The 19,324-nt window shown below is 53.8% G+C and overlaps 1 protein-coding gene across 1 annotated transcript; it reads left to right on the plus strand.

Moving 5' to 3' along the window:
• Window positions 1-245: 245 nt before the first annotated feature.
• Window positions 246-5,676, plus strand: VAX1 (ventral anterior homeobox 1). Its single transcript, XM_051824208.3, has 3 exons — window positions 246-487; window positions 1,592-1,779; window positions 3,467-5,676. Exons 1-3 carry the CDS (start codon window positions 247-249, stop codon window positions 4,037-4,039), a joined length of 1,002 nt encoding a protein of 333 aa, XP_051680168.1. The 5' UTR covers window position 246; the 3' UTR covers window positions 4,040-5,676.
• Window positions 5,677-19,324: the final 13,648 nt, after the last annotated feature.

A 19,324-nucleotide genomic window follows, 5' to 3' on the forward strand; every position in this document is an offset into this window, starting at 1 on the left:
CTCAGAGGACGCGGGCGCTGACGAGGCGGCCGCGCCGCGGCTGCACCGGCTCGGCGGCCACTCCGGCCGCGCCTCGCCCGCGCCGCCCGCGGGGACTCGCGGTGCGCTCGCCCCAGCCAGGTCGGGTGCAGAGGCTGCGTTGGAGGGGTTTTGTCCTCCTTTTGCCTCTGTTTTCTCCCTCTCCTTTTTTTTCCTTTTTCCTTTTTTTTTTTTTTTTTTTTTTTTTTTTGGTTGTTGTTCCTGCCTATGTTCGGGAAGCCAGACAAAATGGACGTTCGGTGCCACTCGGACGCCGAGGCGGCCCGGGTCTCAAAGAGCGCGCACAAGGAAAGCCGCGAGAGCAAGGGCGCCGAGGGGACCCTTCCGGCCGCCTTCCTCAAGGAGCCGCAGGGCGCCTTCTCGGCGTCCGGACCCGCTGAAGATTGCAACAAAAGTAAATCCAATTCCGCCGCCGACCCGGATTACTGCCGCCGGATCCTGGTCCGAGGTAGGCACCGGCAGGGCTGCGGGGCGTGTTCCTCGGGGGCGACTCCAGGGCCTAAACCGCGCGCCGCTGCCGCCCCGGGCCGGCAACGGAGGAGGGCGGCTGGGACTTCGGAGAAAGTTGCTGGCCCGCACCGCCCGGGGCCGGCTGCCCGCCGGGGACTCGCGCCTGGAGCCGGCCGGCGTACGCTCTCCAGGGACACCCGGTTTTGCGAGCCCCAAGGGGCCCAGCCCGCCGGGCTGCGGGGGGAGCTGAGGGGCTGCACGGGAGGGGCCCGGCACCAGGCTTCGGGCTGCGACCTGGAGAAAGGAACAGGAGAGCCGGGGAGGATGTGCGCGTGTGCCCCCGCGGGCCGGAGGACAGACCGGGAGCTTGGCCGGCGGGCTCCCGCGCCCTGGCAGGCTGAGCGCACCCAAGGGGAGCGCGGGCGCCGGAGCACAGGCGCCGACCGCGGGCTACTGCCCGGCCAGTGGGCGCGTTGAGCCGAGCCTGACCGCGGCCGCTGTTGTTGGCAGCAGCCGCCAGGCTGGGCTGCGGGGCCGAGGATGCTGCCTCGGTGCGCGGCTCGGCCTCGCTCGGCTGCCCGGCGTGCGCTCAGACCCGGCAGCTGCAGCGGCCGCGACAAGGCCCGGCCCCGACCGGGCGCCGCCCCCGCCAGCGGATCGCGAGGCCCCGCCGGCCCTCACTCGGTCCCTCCTCCTTCCGCTGCCCGGGCTCTGGAGGGCAGGGGAGCCGGGATGGGGGTGGGGACGGCTGGTATGCGGTCCGCTGATGTGCCCCCGGGGCTGGAGCCTGCAGCACCCGGGCTGGTGGTCAGTGTGGGTACCCTCAGGCTGCAGGGGCCCTGGGCCGCGCAGCCGAGGCGCCCCCAGGCCAGAAGGAACACTGACCTATTTGGACTGGATTTTTCCCGACTACCAAGTCTGGTCCCTGCTCCGGGTGGTTAGCCCCCTGACCCCATACACACGCAGTCCGTGCTCCCGGCTGTGGCCCACCCTCCCCTCCACCACCTGAAGCCACAGGCTGCTGGCGACTGTGTCCCGGTAGCCAGTTCAAGCCAAGGAGGTGGAAGGAGGGCTCTGGTGGCTGACATCTCCCCTTCCCCAGATGCCAAGGGGTCCATCCGCGAGATCATCCTGCCCAAGGGCCTCGATCTGGATCGGCCCAAGAGGACCCGCACGTCCTTCACTGCCGAGCAGCTCTACCGGCTGGAGATGGAGTTTCAGCGCTGCCAGTACGTGGTGGGCCGCGAGAGGACCGAGCTCGCCCGGCAGCTCAATCTTTCCGAGACCCAGGTACCCAGCAGCCAGGCTGCCCCAGATCCAGCACCAGCTTCCCTCCCCGCAAGCCCAGCCTACTCTTTCTGGTCCCTGCTCCCGGACAGAGCTTCCCAGGGGAGGAAGGAGATGGGGGAGGATGGGGAAGAAAGGCCTGAGGCCCCCTCAGATATCCCAGACTGGTGCTCTGCCCACCTCTGTCTGGCCCAGGAAGCCCCAAATCCTGCCCCTAGGGAATGCTTCTGGGCTCCCAGTCTTCGAAGTATCTTGCTTGTTTCTGCTTTACAAAGAATGGCCCTTGGCTCATGTTGTGGCACCCCCACTTTGGCCATATTTTCAGTCACTGTCTCCTTTGGGGCACTCAGCTTTCCATAGCACCGTGGCCCATTCTGCAGGACGTGGAGATAAGGTTAGAAGGCTCTACCACCCCCACCCCACCACCCAGGAGCTCTGCCTGTGCAGATTTGCTTGCCGGGACCCTTGAGAAAGCCTTGCCTTGGTCCTGAGCTGGAGCCAGCCCCAAACACCATTCTGGGCACCTAGCAAGCCCCATCTCCAGTGCCAAAGACATGAAGGGTCCCAGGAGCCAGCACTGCCTACTATGCTTTATTTCTTTTCCTGCATGTCAAATCCATACGATATCCCTGGAGCTGGCCATGTGGGCTCTGGGCCCAGGATCCCTAAAGGGTTGAGAGCTCTGGGTCCATGAAGAGCTGTTGGGGCCTGGCCAGGGCATGCCACTAGCAGCCACAGGTGAGGCAGCCATCTTTCAGAGGACCTGTCCTTGTCCCTATGCCTAGCCCTGGAGGGTAGGGGGCAGCATGATAGGCCTGGGATCTGGGTTGGAAGCTGAAGACCCAGGATGGTCTTCAGATCAACAGAAGGGTTGTAATTTTGGAGTTCGAATTGGCATGGTGGCTTTTCCTGTTTTGTCTGCTACCTCCCCTCTTGGTTTACAAAAGCTAGAGAGACTCCCCTCTTCATAGAGCTGCCATATCCCACCCTGGGCCACCCAGGCCTGGAGGGACAGAGAGAGAAGAGGCGGACAGTGGTGTTTACCCACCGCAGCCCCTAGCCCCCAGCCCACACCTGCAAAGTTCCTGGTGAGGAGCAGCAGGCTGGTGAGGAGTATCGCTGAGACCCTCCAATCCAGGGGCGGGAGAGGAGGTACAGACAGCAAGGCCTACGACATCCATCCTGCACGAATGATGCCTTCTGCCACCACGTTTCCTGCCTGCTGCTAGGTGGTCACCTCTTAACCCTACCACTGGCCCCTTGTAGCTTTGGACAGGAACAGCGCTTCTGGGGCTACATTTGAACCCACTGGGCCCGGCGCCTGGGCTAGGGATCATCCCCAGGTCTTGCACCCTCTATTTGGGCTCTCCAGCGAGATCCCTGAGCTCCAAATCTGCCCACGACCCGTGGAGGCACTCCAGTGAAATCCCTTCTAGCCTGTTAAGAGTTGGGGTCGTGGACATTTTTATTCTGTTTCTTGTAACTGCCGCAGGCCTGGGCCTGCGTCGGTGAACCGGAAGCTCAGGCCAGTGGAACGGTGTCCCCCTCCCGGCGGGGCCTCTCTGGCCGCTGGCTGGGGCTGGGAGAGGGTCCCTGGAGCCCAGCGCTCCGCGGAGCCTGCTCCCTGTGACACTCGCCTTCCCTGCCCCTCTCTCCCACCCTGCCCGCTCCCCGGCGCCCGTGCGCGCAGGTGAAGGTCTGGTTCCAGAACCGCCGCACCAAGCAGAAGAAGGACCAGGGCAAGGACTCGGAGCTGCGCTCGGTGGTGTCGGAGACCGCGGCCACGTGCAGCGTGCTGCGGCTGCTGGAGCAAGGCCGCCTGCTGTCGCCGCCCGGGCTGCCGGCGCTGCTGCCGCCTTGCGCCACGGGCGCGCTCGGCTCCGCGCTGCGCGGACCCAGCCTGCCCGCCCTGGGCGCAGGCGCCGCCGCAGGCTCGGCCGCTGCCGCGGCCGCCGCCCCGGGCCCTGCGGGCGCCGCGTCTCAGCACCCACCGGCCGTGGGCGGCGCTCCGGGCCCGGGGCCCGCGGGGCCGGGGGGACTGCACGCGGGAGCGCCGGCCGCTGGTCATGGCCTCTTCAGCCTGCCGGTGCCCTCGCTGCTCGGCTCGGTGGCCAGCCGCCTGTCCTCCGCCCCGTTGACCATGGCTGGTTCGCTAGCCGGGAATTTGCAAGAACTCTCGGCCCGATACCTGAGTTCCTCGGCCTTTGAGCCTTACTCCCGGACCAACAACAAAGAAGGGGCTGAGAAAAAAGCGCTGGACTGATTTTAAGTGTCTGCCTGTATTTATATTTATAGTATCTATTGTGGTGATATTTATGGACATGCGTCAGGCGCCCAGGGCTCCTGTGCTGGGCTCCCGGCTCCCAGCAGGCCTCCGAAAGCGCTCTTCCCCACCAGGCTCTGCTGCCGAATTCGTCTCATTTGGCCACTTTTTATTTTATTTTATTTTTCTACTTTTACTCCGTGCCCCCCCCCCAACCGAACCTCCTTCTGCAATTCAGGAGCGATCCAAAGAATTGGGGGAAAATGCCTGAATTAACCAACCCGATGCCCCCGGCCAGTGCCCAGCCCTGGAGGGCCAAGCCTGCATTCCAAGCCCGGAGCCCCGACACCTGCTCCCGCAGCCGCCGCCGCCGCCGCCACTCATTGTTCCTGTGAATGTTTGAAAGAGGAAAGCCGCGCACAGCGCCCCAGGGCTGAAAAGGCTCGCAAGTTTGAAACCAAAAAGAGGAGGCTCCTTCCTCTTGCTGAGAAATCAGGGATGTGGGGAGCCCCTGCCCCTCCCCACCCCGCTCTGCGGACCCTGGGCATTGTCGGTGCCACGCAGCTTCCCCGCGCAGCGCGCCCCGCCGAGCCTCGCGCCCGATAGGGGAACTCCAATCACAACCAACCCCGATCCCAGGAAACAAACGGAAGGTCGAGGTAGGCCGCGGGGGCTCTGCTATTGATGGACTCGACTGTCAGGTAAGAGTAAGATGCCGTAAAACCAGAGGCAGCGGAACCTGGTTTTGAACAACCGCGTTTGGAAAAGCGTAAGAAAATCCAGGATCGAGAACGCGCCACAGGCGAGGCGAAGTTGAAGTTCTGGGCTCTGTGACTTCGGAAAGGAATTTCAAGGGGAAAAGCAAAAGGGAAGCCAAAGCTGCTCGTGACCGAAGAACTCGGCATCTGTTCTTCGAGGCTGCTGGAGGCAGAGGCCGACGACTGCCGGCTCCTCGCCGGCAGAGCCAGGCTGCTCCAGGCGGCCGCCTGGGCGCCGGTGCCTCGCCCCGCAGCCCCCCAGGGCAGAATCGCTGGGTTTGGGAAGGAGTCAGCGCCCGTAGCCTCCTCGCCCGAGCTCCCAGATTCCCAAGATCCACAGCAAACGCCTGGACTACGGAGCCATTCCCGGAGGAGGTAGGGGCGCCGCGGGGGAGCGCGTGGCTGCTCGGCCTCCGATCTCCGGGCTCTGTGCGCGCGCAGCTCCCCGCATGGCCGAAGGAAAGGCGTCGTCCCCTGCTTCCCACTCCTAGGGACTCAAAGGTCCGGAGTCAGAACCGGGAGAGCAACGACCACGGTCCCCACAGCCACAGCCACAGCCCCCCGCATTTTAACCAAAACCGCAGACCCAGCCTGCGAGGTGCCGCAGTGTCTCGAATGTATTCCTCCATCCGCAGCAAACGCAACACATTTTTTTAAAATAGTAATTTTATTGTAAATTATTTTACGTCGGAAGCTTTTTCCCCTCCTTCCCCGCCCTCTCCCTCCCTCTTCCCTTTTTAGGCAAATAGTGAAGAAAACAATAAATGATTCAAACGCGGGTAGGTGTCACGGAATCCTGGCTACTAACTTTGTTCTGAATGCTTTGGGTATTTGGATGTTTTGTATTTATGTGGTGAGAGTGAAATATATATATCTATGATGATCAGCGAAGTGTATTTTGTCTTCTATTTGAAGGATTAAAAAGCAAAAACAAAAAGAAGAAAAACAAGACGGGCCCAGCTAACGGTGGGGACCCTGGCGGCGGAGGGGGCCCTCGGTTGTCCCTGTGGGGTCGGCCCCTTGGGCCTTCTCCGCGACTCCCAGTGCGAGTTTCTTGGCGGCTTTAGGAGCTTGCCCTAGGACATCCTGAAGTCTTGCCTCCTTGCGCTCCCAGAGACTAATTTTCCGTGCGCGTCTCCCTACTGGCAGCTTTTTGGCTTTTTTTGTGCAACCACGGGGCCCAGGACAGGCAAGATTTTCTTTTCTTCTTAGAAATGATTTCTCCACCGTCAAAAAAAAAAGGGGGAGGGGGTAGAGTACTTTGCGGGAATAAGAGAATGAAGCAGGCCACTGGCCCCGCAGAGAGGCCTCCCTGCTCGCCGCACCCAGCACCTCCGTGGCGGTGACCGTGGTAGGTGGTGCAAACACAAATGAGGGGAAGCTGCGGAGGCCGCTGCGGAACCCGCGCGCTGGGCAGCCACTGCACACCTTGGCCTTGCGGGGGACCCTCGGTGTCCTTGCGCCCCTCACTCGTGTGCTGGGCCCCAGGCCCTCGTTGGAGGCAAACAACCCGAGGTGGCCCTAGGAGGGGCAGCACGGAACCGAGTTGGGCGCTGCGGGTCTGGGGCCCTGGGCTGGAGCCGCCGCTTTTCGCTTTGCGGAGCTCTGGGCAGCCCTCCCGGGTGGATGGCACTTGCCCCTCCGAGTCGCCGCAGATCCCACAGCTTCCCCTCGCTGCCCTTCCCACTTCCTCCGCTGGGCCCTCATTCCCTTTCCCAGCCAATCTTCCTGGCCCCCGTCCTACCCGAGCTGCGTCCTCCAAGGACCTCTCTCCCTAGTGGGCTCTGCCGGTGGCTTTCCCCTCCTCCACCATCTCTCTCTCTCTCTCTCTCTCTCTCTCTCTCTCTCTCTCACACACACACACACACACACACACACACACCCTCCTTTAGGATTCCTTCTCCTGCCCGGGTGGCCCCAAGGCCAAAGCGGTGGGTGGCTCTGGCAGCTGCTTCAAGGCTGGTGGCTGGGGCCCTCCAGGGGTAAGAAGCAGGGAGAAGGTGGCATAATTTTAAGGAACAAAAGAAAACACAAAATCCCAGCTTCAGGGTCCCCGGAAAGCTCAGCCTCCTCTGCCTGGGAAGTTACCAAGAGGACCCCTCCTTCCAGGGTCCGCCCCTCCCCCTTCTCCCTGTTGCTTTCTTCTTTCTCCCTGAAGGGGGGAAGTACCAGTCACCCATCACCTCTCAGCTCTCACCTCCCTTCCCTCCCTGGCTTTGGGGAGAGCTACCGAGCCCTTGGTCTGCCACTCAGCGAGTGCAATTGTTCTTAAAGAAAGAGCCTCTTCTGCACAGGAAAAGAATCACAATTTTAATTAAAAAACATTTATAGACAATTCATTTAATTTTAGGGCCTGTCTTGTTTTCCCTCCTTCTCCCCAGGGCCTCCAGCAAGCTGCTGTGGTCCCTGGGGGCTTCTGGTGAGGCCTCTGGCCTCCCCCAGGAGACTCACAGACCAGGGAGGAGGCAGGTGGCCTCTGTGATGACAGCTGGCTCCTCCTGAGAGAAGGTGGAAGGGGCTCCTGGGAGTGGGTGGGGGGACAGCTGGTGGGGGACCAAACATGCAGCATGCATGTTTCAGAGCAGAGAAAAGGAGAGGGAAGCTCTCTGCAAGCCCCAAGCGCTGGTTAGGTGGTCAGGGTCGCGAAAGAGCTGGGAGCTGCAGCAGGACCCCGGCTCATTGCCCACTGCTGCGCTTGCAGTTGCCCTAAGCTGGAACCAGAATGCATTCATTGCAGGCAACATGGAACAGCCCCTTTATGGTTTACAATGACCTGTCGCTTACTGTCCTAGTGTTGCTCACAGTGGCTTCCCGTCTGTCACCCAGCCCCGTGTAGGTCCACATCCAGGACTGGAGCAAATGACTTGCTCAACACCACAAGGCAATTCAGAACCACAAGGTAGCAGGCTCCCAAAGGGACGGGGCCCTCTTCTTTCCACTTCCCCCTCCTTCCCTCTTCTCTTTCATACCCACGCTACCTGGCTCTCGGTTCTCGAACCCGCTGGCCTGTTTGCATCCGCAGTTGCTGACTCTCACTCCCATCTTCAATCCACCATACCCTCACAGTGCTGAGCACGCACTCGGTGCCTCCTTCAAGAGGTGAATCTCTCCCTTCTTCCTGCTCTCATTCCTGCCAGCAGCCCAGCTCTGACTGCATTCTCCTTTCTGGAATGACTTTTACAACTCCCTATCCACTTGATCTTACATTTTCTTAAATTTTTTGAAAAGTTTGAGCTGTAGCCTCCATGCAGTAAACCCCTGTACAGTGAAGTACACAAAGCTTCTGTCTGCAAGTTGATGGGGTGTTGCACACGCACGCACATCCACTCACACTTGTGAATTATTCTAGTGAAACCCTTTTCGCTTCTCCCCCTGGGCCAGCCAGTGTCTCTCTCCTGTTTGAAAACAAAAGGTGTCGCCTCCAGACACTGTTGCTGCACGGAAAATCCTTCCAGGAGTCTTTCTAAGGCTTCCTGAGGATTTAGCCGTAGTGGATCTTTTCCATCCTCCTGCAGTCGTGGGTTTCAGTGACTGAATTAAACAGCTGAGCAGAACTGAACAACTACCTAGGTCAAGGTTTCTCAGGATACAACAAGCAGCTGCTTCCGGGCCACCTGGAGACCAAGGTTAAAATGCAGAGTCCTGAGCCCCAGCACTACCGAAGAAGCGGAGACTCCGGGGGCGGGGCTTAGGAGGTGCATTTTTAGCAGGTTCCCAACGTGATGCTTATCCACGCTCACATCTGAGAACTACTGTACTAAATGGCAAACTCCCAAAACACTGCCTCTTCCAGCATCTGGCCCAGGGCCTGGCATTTGGTAGGAATACAATAAATGTTTGTTAAACACATTAATCCACATTTTCTGACACAGTCTAGAGTTTCTTGGACCACATCATACTATTGTAATTTAACACCATTTCTTCATGGGGAAATCCTTACATTTCAGAGTCTTTTTACTCGGATAGCTTCCCTTTTGATGGAGCAGGGGAGGAAGGCGGGATCGGTGTTGGAGCTTTCTCAAGTCACGGGAATGGTCTTTTATAAACCTACCTGGGCCACCGTGGTGCACTGGCTGCTCCGTTTCAGACCTGGTGGTTTTGAAGGCCAGGGAAGAGCCCTCCCAGCTGGCGGAGAGCCCTCCTGGCTGGTGCACACCCCTGTGGCTGGACTTGAAGGCTTCTGTAGGGAGGACATCGGGGCCACAGAAGGAGCAAGGCCGCCAGGTCCAGGGAACCTGGCAAGGAATGGAGGTGGCCGCTGAGAGTTACATTGTTACTCTCTGCTGTGTAGCTGATGGGAAACTTGTTTCCTTCTGGAAGCACAACTGATTAGCTTCTTACCCTGAAAGCAGAAAACAAATGGTGTCCCTTGTGGTAGTGTTATATTGTTTTTAGAAATAAATCACATCATATATAATTTTTCATATAAAGTTTCTCTTCACATAAAATCTCATTAAAAAGTTTTCTACCTGTGGACAATGTACATAGCAACACACACACACACGTTTCCTCATTCCTCAGAATCTCACAAGCTGAGGGTGCTAGTTTGGTACACAGAGAAACAGTAATTTATTTTTTAACTTACGTTTGTTATTTGTTTATTTATGTTTCTTTTAAAGACACAGAGAGAGTGTCCATTCTCTGGTCCACTCCCCAAATGCCTGCCGTGGTCAGGGTTTGGTAAGTCTGACGCCAAGACCTGGGACTCCATGTGGGCCTCCCACCTGGGTGACAGGGACCCGAGGACTTGAACCTGCTGCTTCCCAGAGTATAAATCAGCAGGAAGCTTGGGTGAGGCACAGAGCCAGAACTGGAAGAGGCGCTCTGACAGGGGATGCGGGAGTGCCAAGCGGCGGTTTAAACACTAAGCCAAACACCCTCGCCCCACAGTGCCACTGGCTATGACCTCTACAGAGGCTTGGTTTCAGATGCCAGTCCTGCAGCATAATGGCTGTGTCATCGCAGGTGGCTGCCCTAAGTCTGTTTCCATGATGTCAAGTGAAGATAAAATGAAGCCTACTTCAAAGAATTCTGACTAGTACTTAATTGGAGAAGGCACGTGAGGCACCTAGTACAAGCCTGCTGTGAAGTATGTACCCAAACATTAGTTCTTTATTCTAAGACTGTGTCACTGTAGGAGCTGATGACCTGAGGCTCTGCGGGCCTCAGTTTCCTGATCTGTAGAGTGACGATGCTGGCCTAAAGTTCTTTCCTGAGGAAGTATTTGGAATATGGTGGAGCCAGCATATCAGAATTTACTCCCCCCTGCCTTTAGACTGGGTGCAACAGGTTTCAGTTAGCACAGCATTTTTACCAGAATGGTGAATTATTATTATTGTAGTGACTTGAGAGACAGGTTTCTGCTGTCACTGTTAGATAGCCCTCATCTGACTGTCCTTTGGGGAACTGAAGAAGGCCAAGGTCATGCTCCACTTCCCTGGGTGGGGAGACCTGATAGACACGGCGCTAAGCTGGTTCTGCCACCACCACTTTGGGTTGCTGGGAAGGGTCAGCTCATCTCCCAGAGTCCCCGAAGGGTCAGCTGAGGTTTCCGTTGAGATTCCAGTGACATCCAACTTCTTCAGTCCAGTGCTGCTTCCTCCCTTCCCATTCCACAGCTGTTGAACTTGAAACATTCCATAACAGACCTCTGTGTGTTCGTCTCCTCACTTCTTGGGGAAGACAGCTTGAATGAAATGGATTGGGAAGAGGGCACACTAAGCAATTCAGGCCTATGGAAGAGCAGGAACCCACTTCAGGAAGGGTGGGTGGGGCCCCTGGAGCCCCCTTTCTACCCCTGGTCTGCTCTGCTGTGGTCCTCATCCCCACTGCTCAGCTTGTGAAATGGGAGAGGCCAGCCACTGCCTCTCCATTCTGCAGGCCAACACACTCTGGACACACATCTTTCTCTGAAGGGTGAAAGCCTGGATGTGACCCAGCCTTGCCAGGGTGCCCAAGACTGATGCCCTGGATTCTGGTTTGCTTTCCTTCCTTTCCTTTCCCTTTATTAGGTAAAACCATCATCTGTTAGATCAATGGTAGTAAGTGAGCTCCTTGAGCCCGTCTTACTGAGGGTCAGGTGTAGTGCCTTCCAGGGAAGAGCTAAATGTGAGTTTGAAGTTTTCGTCCCAGAAGTCAATGATGCTATGGAGAGTGGACAGGGAGGATTGGGGGGGTATGATTGGTGGGACTAGGCAGAGGCGTCTGAGGCGATCCAGAAGTTTCGTCAGTCCTTAGCAAAGGCATCCCAGGGAGGGATGGAGGGGACAGGGGAGGCAAATGAGGCACATGAGGAGGGGGAGGGGGCACACATTGCAGAGAGACGCAAGATGAGGCAGGAAAGGCAGCCTGGCCAAGGAAGGTCCTGGAGGCTGCTGGGGGTTGGACTGGGTTGGAGGTGTCCACCAAGGGTTCACATGTCAGGAGCTTGGTCCCCAATGTGGTGCTGCTGGGAGGTGATGTGGAACCTTTAATGATGGGGCCCCGTGGGAAGCGGCTGGGTTAGCACTGCTGTCAGAAGGAACTGGTGTAATTCTCTTGGGACCCTGGTTAGTTCTCCTGAGAGGGTTGTTACAAAAGAGTAGACCTGGCCCCATGCTGGCCTGTTGGGCTCCCTGGCTCCCTCTCTGTTCTCTCCCTCTCACTCCCACAATTGTCTTGGCATCTGCTGTGAAACCCTCACCAGGGCCAGCAGCGTGCTGTTTGGATTTTCAGTCTTCACACCTGTAAGCTAAACAAACCTCTCTTCTTCTTCATAAAGCACCTAGCCTTAAATATTTCGTTATAGTAACAGAAAACTGACTAATACAAACACCAAGCTGGAGATGTTTATTCTGTTGGCAAAGGGCTGGGGTGGGGGGAGATTTGGAAGGAAAGCCAAGTAATGGTATCAGACAGGTGAACACAAGACAGAAAAATTAGTGAACAGATAGGTGTTGAGGTCTAGAAAGTAGACAAAGAATAAATGTCTTTGATCTCATAATAATGGAGGCCAGCGATCTGCAAGCTGACACATGGATACTAACACTCATTTCTAAACATCAGTATTATTTTAAGATCCTCTCCTGAGCTTCTCATGAAGGTTTCTGCTAAGAGACAAACGGGAAGATGGAAAAAAATTTCAACTCCGGTGCTCAGTTACATTGTTTGGTGATAGCTGCCTGCAGTACCAAGTTGCAGAGGATGCTGGGACCTAACCCAGTGTGCTGATGGTTGGTGATGGCTACCAGAGCCACGAGGGCAGTTTTCAAGTCTGAGACAAAATATAGGTGTAAGTGATTTTGTGGCCAAGCTGCTTCCCTGGGTTCTGAGCAAGGACCTGGGTCCAGTTCTGGCTCAGCAAGTTTTCTCAGCCTGGACAGGTCATGGCAGGACAGGGAGCTGTTTCTGAGTAACTCGGGGACAGGTTTCTGCTGCAGGTCTCCCAAGTCGCCACGTGGACCCTCACAATAGGGCCACAGCAAGACAACCCAGGCTTTGAATGTTTTCACTGCTTTTGCCCAGCTATGTGAACTTAGCCACGTAACTTGATCCTTTTCTATCAAAATTCTCCATCTGCAAATAGAAATACTACTTTCTAAGACGTATAATACTTGATATAGCATCCAAGTATAAACGCAACAATTGCTAATGTCTCCTACTTTACAGTTTGAACTAGACCTTGTCTTCTGGTACAACACAGCTTCTGAGTAGGTTTTCATCTGGGTGAAATTATATGGCTGAAGTTTTTGTGAAGTTCACTGAGGCACTGAAAATGGAGCCTGGACATAGAACTGGAAAGAATGCAAATTGATGGGATGAGTGAGAAGCACTCGCCACAATTTGGTATTTCCAGAGGGTGCTTGTACATTTGCGTGTGCGCACCCGCACACATACGTATATTTAAGGTTTTTACTTCACATAGATAGGTTCACACTATCCATGTTGTCTTGAGACTTCTTCATTTAACAGTGTGTCTTGGAGTCCCTGTTGTGTGTCATTGCTCATGGATCTTACTGTTTTGCTAAATTCTTTTTTTTTTTTTTTTTTTTGATAGGCAGAGTTAGACAGTGAGAGAGAGACAGAGAGAAAGGTCTTCCTTTTCCGTTGGTTCACCCCCCAAGTGGCCACTACTGCTGGTGCATTGCAGCCAGCATGCTGCTCCAATCCGAAGCCAGAAGCCAGGTGCTTCCTCCTGGTCTTCCATGTGGGTGAGGGCCCAAGGACCTGGGCCATCCTCCACTGCACTCCCTGGCCACAGCAGACAGCTGGACTGGAAGAGGAGCAACCAGGACAGAATCTGGCTCCCCGACCGGGACTAGAGCCCAGGGTGCCAGCACTGCAGGCGGAGGATTAGCCTAGTGAGCAGCAGCACCAGCCCTAAATTCTATTTAACATGTCTATAAAGATTTCATAATATGGTTATAGCAAAATATATTTAGCCATTCACTTGTTGATGTTTATTTCTTCTTGCTCCTTCTTTTCTTTACCTTTCCAAACAGCTTTTCTGACAATAGGAATGATACTATTTCAACATTGTATCTGACTTTTTACGCTGATCCTCTAAAGTTCTTACTTTTCCTTCCTATTTCTACCACTTGGTGATTGGAGTATGGTAATATATGGAAAGCAGTGCCTAGCCAACTTCATCTTCTAATATACCTACTAAGATTTTCATTTTTGGTTATTACAGCTTTAATATCAAAGAGCTGATTTTTTAAGAAAACATTTATTTAATAAATATAAATTTTGAAAGTACAACTTTCGGATTATAGCAGTTTTTCCCCCCATAACCACCCTCCCACCTGCAAACCATCCCTTCTCTTACTCCCCCTCCGATCCCATTCTTTTTTTTTTTTTTTTTTTTGACAGGCAGAGTGGATAGTGAGAGAGAGAGACAGAGAGAAAGGTCTTCCTTTTGCCGTTGGTTCACCCTCCAATGGCCGCTGCGGCCGGCGCACCGCGCTGATCCGATGGCAGGAGCCAGGAGCCAGGTGCTTTTCCTGGTCTCCCATGGGGTGCAGGGCCCAAGCACCTGGGCCATCCTCCACTGCACTCCCTGGCCACAGCAGAGGGCTGGCCTGGAAGAGGGGCAACCGGGACAGAATCCGGCGCCCCGACCGGGACTAGAACCCGGTGTGCCGGCGCCGCTAGGCGGAGGATTAGCCTAGTGAGCCGCTGCGCCGGCCCGATCCCAGTCTTCATTAAGATTCATTTTTAGACAGGCGCCATGGCTCAATTGGCTAATCCTCCACCTGCGGCGCCAGCACCCTGGGTTCTAGTCCTGGTTGGGGCACCAGGTACTAGTCCCGGTTGCTCTTCTTCCAGTCCAGCTCTCTGCTGTGGCCCGGGAGGGCAGTGGAGGATGGCCCAAGTGCTTGGGTCCCTACACCCAAATGGGAGACCAGGAGGAAGTACCCGGTTCCTGGCTTCGGATTGGCATAGCTTGGCCGTGGCAGCCATTAGGGGAGTGAACCAACGGAAGGAAGGCCGTTCTCTCTGTCTCTCTCTCACTGTCTATAACTCTACCTGTCAAATAAAAAAAAAAGATTCATTTTTTTTGACAGGCAGAGTTAGACAGTGAGAGAGAGAGAGAGAGAGAGAGAGAGACAGAGAGAGAAAGGTCTTCCTTCCATTGGTTTACTCCCCAAATGGTTACCATGGCTGGCGTGCTGCGCTGATCCGAAGCCAGGAGCCAGGTGTTTCTCCCGGTCTCCCATGTGGGTGCAGGGCCCAAGCACTTGGGCCATCCTCCACTGCCTTCCCGGGCCAGCAGAGAGCTGGACTAGAAGAGCAGCAACAGGGACAGAATCCGGCGCCCCAAATGGGACTAGAACCTGGGGTTCCGGTGCCGCAGGGGGAGGATTAGCCAAGTGAGCAGCGGCGCCGGCCAAAAAGGTTCATTTTTAATTATCTTTATATACAGAAAATCAATTTAGTATGTACTAAGTAGAGATTTCAACTGATTGCACCCACACAGACACACAAAGTATAAAGTACTGTTTGAAGACTAGTTTTACCGTTAATTTGCATAGTATAACACGTTAAGGACAGAGAACCTACATGGGGAGTAAGTGCACAGTGACTCCTGTTGTTGTTTAACAATTGACACTTATTTATGACATCAGTAATCACCTGAGGCTTTTGTCATGAGCTGCCAAGACTATGGAAGCCTTATTTAGACAAGGCCATAGTCAAAGTGGAAGTTCTCTCCTCCCTTCAGAGAAAGGTACCTCCTTCTTTGATGGCCTGTTCTTTCCACTGGGATCTCACTCACAGAGATCTTTCATTTAGGTCATTTTCTTCCAGAGTGTCTTGGCTTTCCATGCCTGAGAAACTCTCATGGGCTTTTTAGCCAGCTCCAAATGCCTTAAGGGCTGATTCTGAGGCCAGAGTGCTGTTTAGAGCATTTGCCATTCTATGAGTCTTCTGTGTATCCTGCTTCCCATGTTGGATCGTTTCAAAGAGCTGATTTTCTAAATCTTTATTATCCTATAAAATATCCTCTAGTCAATGTGGCTGTTTTTAAAATATCTACATATTTATTGAAATACAGAGTGAGGGAGAAAGAGAGAATATCTTCTATCCTCTGGTTCTGGTTCACTCCCCAAATGGTCACAGCAATCAGGTCTGGATCAGCTGGAAATCAGGAGCCAGAAACTCTATCCTGGTTTCTCACAAATACTTGGGCCATCATCTTCTGCCTTCCTATGGGCATTTGCAGGACACTGGATCAGAAACAGAGTAAGGACTCTGACAAAGAGGCTGGTATCACAAGCAGCAGTTTAATCCGCTGCCCCACAATGCTGACCCCTAAATATGACCATTTAATTGAAGATTAAAGACAGTTACAAGTAGGTTCCAGGGGCAGCACTTCCTGCAGTGGTGAATATGCCTCTTGGGTTGCCCACATCACATATCTAAGTGCCTGGGTTCAAGTCCAGGCATCACTTCCAATCCAGCTTCCTGCTAATGCAAGCCCTGGGAGACAGCAGGTGATGGCTCAAGTGCTTGGGTCCCCGCCAGGCATGTGGGAATCCCAGATTGAGGGTTCCTAGCTTCTAGCTTTGACCTGGTCTCACTTCTTACTGTTGGGACATGGGGAGTAAAGCAACAGATGGAAGATTCTCTCTTTCTCTCTCTCTCTTTCTCTCTCCCTGTCTCTCTGAGTTTCAAATCTTAAAAAGTAATGTCCTTGGTTGTATTAGCTGCATAGCAAGGGTTTTATGGACCCATATGGCTGGTGGCTATCATATTGAACAGTATAGACACAGAATATTTCCACCATCACAGAAAGTTCTATTGGACAGAGCTGCTCTAAGCGTTCTCTGTTTGTTTCTTTTTTTTTTTTTTAAGATTTTATTTATTTATTTGAGAGGTAGAGTTACAGACAGAGAGAGGGAGAGACAGAAAGGTCTTCCATCCTCTGGTTCACTCCCCAAATGGCAGCAACGGCTGGGGCTGGGCCCATCTGAAGCCAGGAGCAGGAGCTTCTTCTGGGTCTCCCTCAGAGGTGCAAGGTCCCAAGCACTTGGGCCATCTTCCACTGCTTTCCCAGGCCACAGGTGGAGAGCTGGATTGGAAGAGGAGCAGCTGGGACTAGAACTGGCGCTGCATGCAGAGGCTCAGCATACTTCGCCACAGTGCTAGCCCCTCTCCCTTTGTTTTAAACCCTAGTGTCCTGTTCTTGTGTCTCCGAGATGTTGCTGTTGACCTGTTGGAAGCTTCTTCTAAGCTCTTCTAGTCTGTTAGATTGTTCACCTTTAATATTAGAATGCAGAAAACCTGCCTGGACATTTTCTTTGTATGTATGGGGCTTGCCGATTGTCGAGCCTTACTGCCTACTGATAGGGATGCTTCATTAGGGATTAATATCAGTATCTTTAAGGCCTTTCTTTTATAGCAATTTTAACAGAGAACAATTTTCTAATCTGTAATTCAGGGACAGAGGCCTAGCTGCCCACAATCTGTCAGCTAAGCAGGCTAAGGGGGTAGGAGTCTCACCAGCCAGTGTGCAGATTTTGCTTACTCCTTTTCGCTTTGGGTTCCACCTTTTGTCACCCAATTCTGAATCTTTCTGGTTCACCGTATCTGGAGAATAAACCTCAAGTCTTCTGAAGTAATGGCAGAGTGGTCTCCTGGCTACTCAGAGTGGGGGGGTGGAAGTGCAACTGTCATTTTTTTAAAAGACTTATTTATTTATTTGAAAGTCAGAGTTACACAGAGAGAGGAGAGGCAGAGAGAGAGAGAGAGAGAGAGAGAGAGAGAGAGAGAGAGGTCTTCCATGCACTGATTCACTCCCAACTGGTTGCAACGGCTGGAGCTGCGCCGATCCAAAGCCAGGAGCCAGGAGCTTCTTCCGGGTCTCCCACGCGGGTTCAGGGGCCCAAGGACTTTGGCCATCTTCTACTGCTTTCCCAGGCCACAGCAGAGAGCTGGATTGGAAGTGGAGCAGCCGGACATGAACCGGCATCCATATGGGATGCCGGCACTGCAGGCAGCAGCTTTACCTGTTATACTACAGTGCCAGCCCCGCAACTGTCTTTTTGCATATGGGTTTGTGTCCTGCAACCTTGCTAAACCCACTTGTTAGTTCTGATAGTTATTTTGTGCACTGGAGAGTCATTTCTAAGTTTTTCAAGATGACTCATAACACCTCATTAAAAAAAAAACAGTAAACATAGCTAGAATTTTTTGAAGAATAAAATGAGTTTCTTTCTCTATAGTGTAGATAGACTACTTTCTACTAGGGCAATAACTACCCTAGTTGCATTGTTATAGTCCAGTTCCTTAGTTAGACCTACTGGCCTAGCTTGCTCAAGACCACAGGACCCTGAAGGCAGGTGGCGCCTACGTTTTGGGTTCCCATATTGTGACTGTGATTCAAGAACCACCTGCCCCTGGATCAGCCAGCTGCTCCTCAGAAGGGAGAGAAGTGGGGTGGCTAAGGGATGTTCTCCTTGAAGGGTAGGAAAAGGCAGCACAGAACTCTGAAAGGAGACAACAGTGGGTTTCACAGGGCACCTTCCAATGCTCTTAAGAAAGGGTATTCCCTTCTTGTCTCCACTATTCATATCCTAGCTAGGGCCGCCATCATTTCCCCGCCAAGATGACATAAATGTCTCCTAAGTTCTCCCCACAGCCTGTGCTCCGTGTCACCACCACAGCCGTGTTCTCAGCGGCGATGTAGTCCAGTTATTCTCCGGCCTCACGCTCGTCAGCCACGTCTCATTGGCTCCTGGACGAAGCCAGTTTCCATGGCTCACGAGGTCACTCGTTACCAAGGCTTGTCTGTCTCTCTGTTCCCATCCGCTACACTTTCCCATTCAGTCTAACAGGACGTGCAGATGTTTTTCAGTGCCAACTGCTCTGTGTCCGCCTGTTTTACTATTAACTTGCTCATTCAAAGATATTCACTCCTCTTCCAGATCTCACTCCCATGCCATTTCTCCCGGGGAAACCTTCTCCAAGCATGGAAGAGATGCCTCTGTGTGCTCCCATGTAGTCCCATACTTTTCCTGTCCCATCACTCACCATGCCTTAATGCCTCTGTTAGTTTACTTGTCTGTCTTCCCAAATAGTCCGTAAATTCTATGGGGGCAGGGACCACATTTGCCTTTTTCAACATTAGTTCACCACTAACATAGCATTTAGATCAGAGTGAGTGTTAATTAGTGTTTGCTGAAAAAGTATTTATTGTATTTCTTTGTGTGGGGAGCAACTGGGAGCAACTCGGACTAGACTGTTACTGGAATTAAGACTTATTCTATGCATCTGCTCTCCCACAATATGGCGCTGGGAGAGGAGTAAACAGCTTCTACACAGCTGCCTCCAGTTCAACCAATAAACTGTAGGACCTGCTCCTGATTGGAGGAGAGCAGCGTACTCAGCGTGTGGGTAGCAGAGTTGGGATTGGCGGAAGAGGACTATAAAGAAGGAGAGAGACAACATGCACCAGGAACATCTATCCGAATAACACCTGAGCAGCCCCCGAGAGAGCCGGCCGGCGGTGTGCCGCTCCCCCGCGGAAGTGGGGAAAGTGGCTAGGGGGAACCGCCCTTCCACGGAGGTGGAAGGGTCGGTAGCCAACCCGGGAAGAACCAGCAGCAAACCCGGGAAGGGCCGAGCAGACGAAAGAACAACGCAGGGTCCTGTGTCGTTCCTCCACGAAGACGGGGAGCGACATAATGGTGCCGTGACTCGGATATGAAGCCTAGGCAGGGTTTAGTGTCGTTCCTCCACGAAGAGGGGGAGCGACACTGTGTATGCCCATGTGGGGTGTGTGTGTGCATATTCTAGATGTGATACATAGTAGGCACTTTAACATTTGTTTGATTAATCAACTGGAATCATAACCTTGACTCCCCAAAAACATATATACAGAGAAGTGGGGAGAAAGGGAGACAGACAGATGGAGGGTGTGGAAGGAGGGAAAGAAATTCAATGAGCACCAAAACTGCCCTTGTTTTACAGATGTGAATTCATTATTGCATGTTCTCATGTTCTCATTGCTCATTAGCCTTCCTTTCTGGTTTGACTCAACTGAAAG

Source organism: Oryctolagus cuniculus, chromosome 15 (assembly GCF_051225735.1).
Source record: "Oryctolagus cuniculus isolate XC-2025 breed Fujian yellow rabbit chromosome 15, ASM5122573v1, whole genome shotgun sequence".
Classification (NCBI taxonomy): domain Eukaryota; kingdom Metazoa; phylum Chordata; class Mammalia; order Lagomorpha; family Leporidae; genus Oryctolagus; species Oryctolagus cuniculus.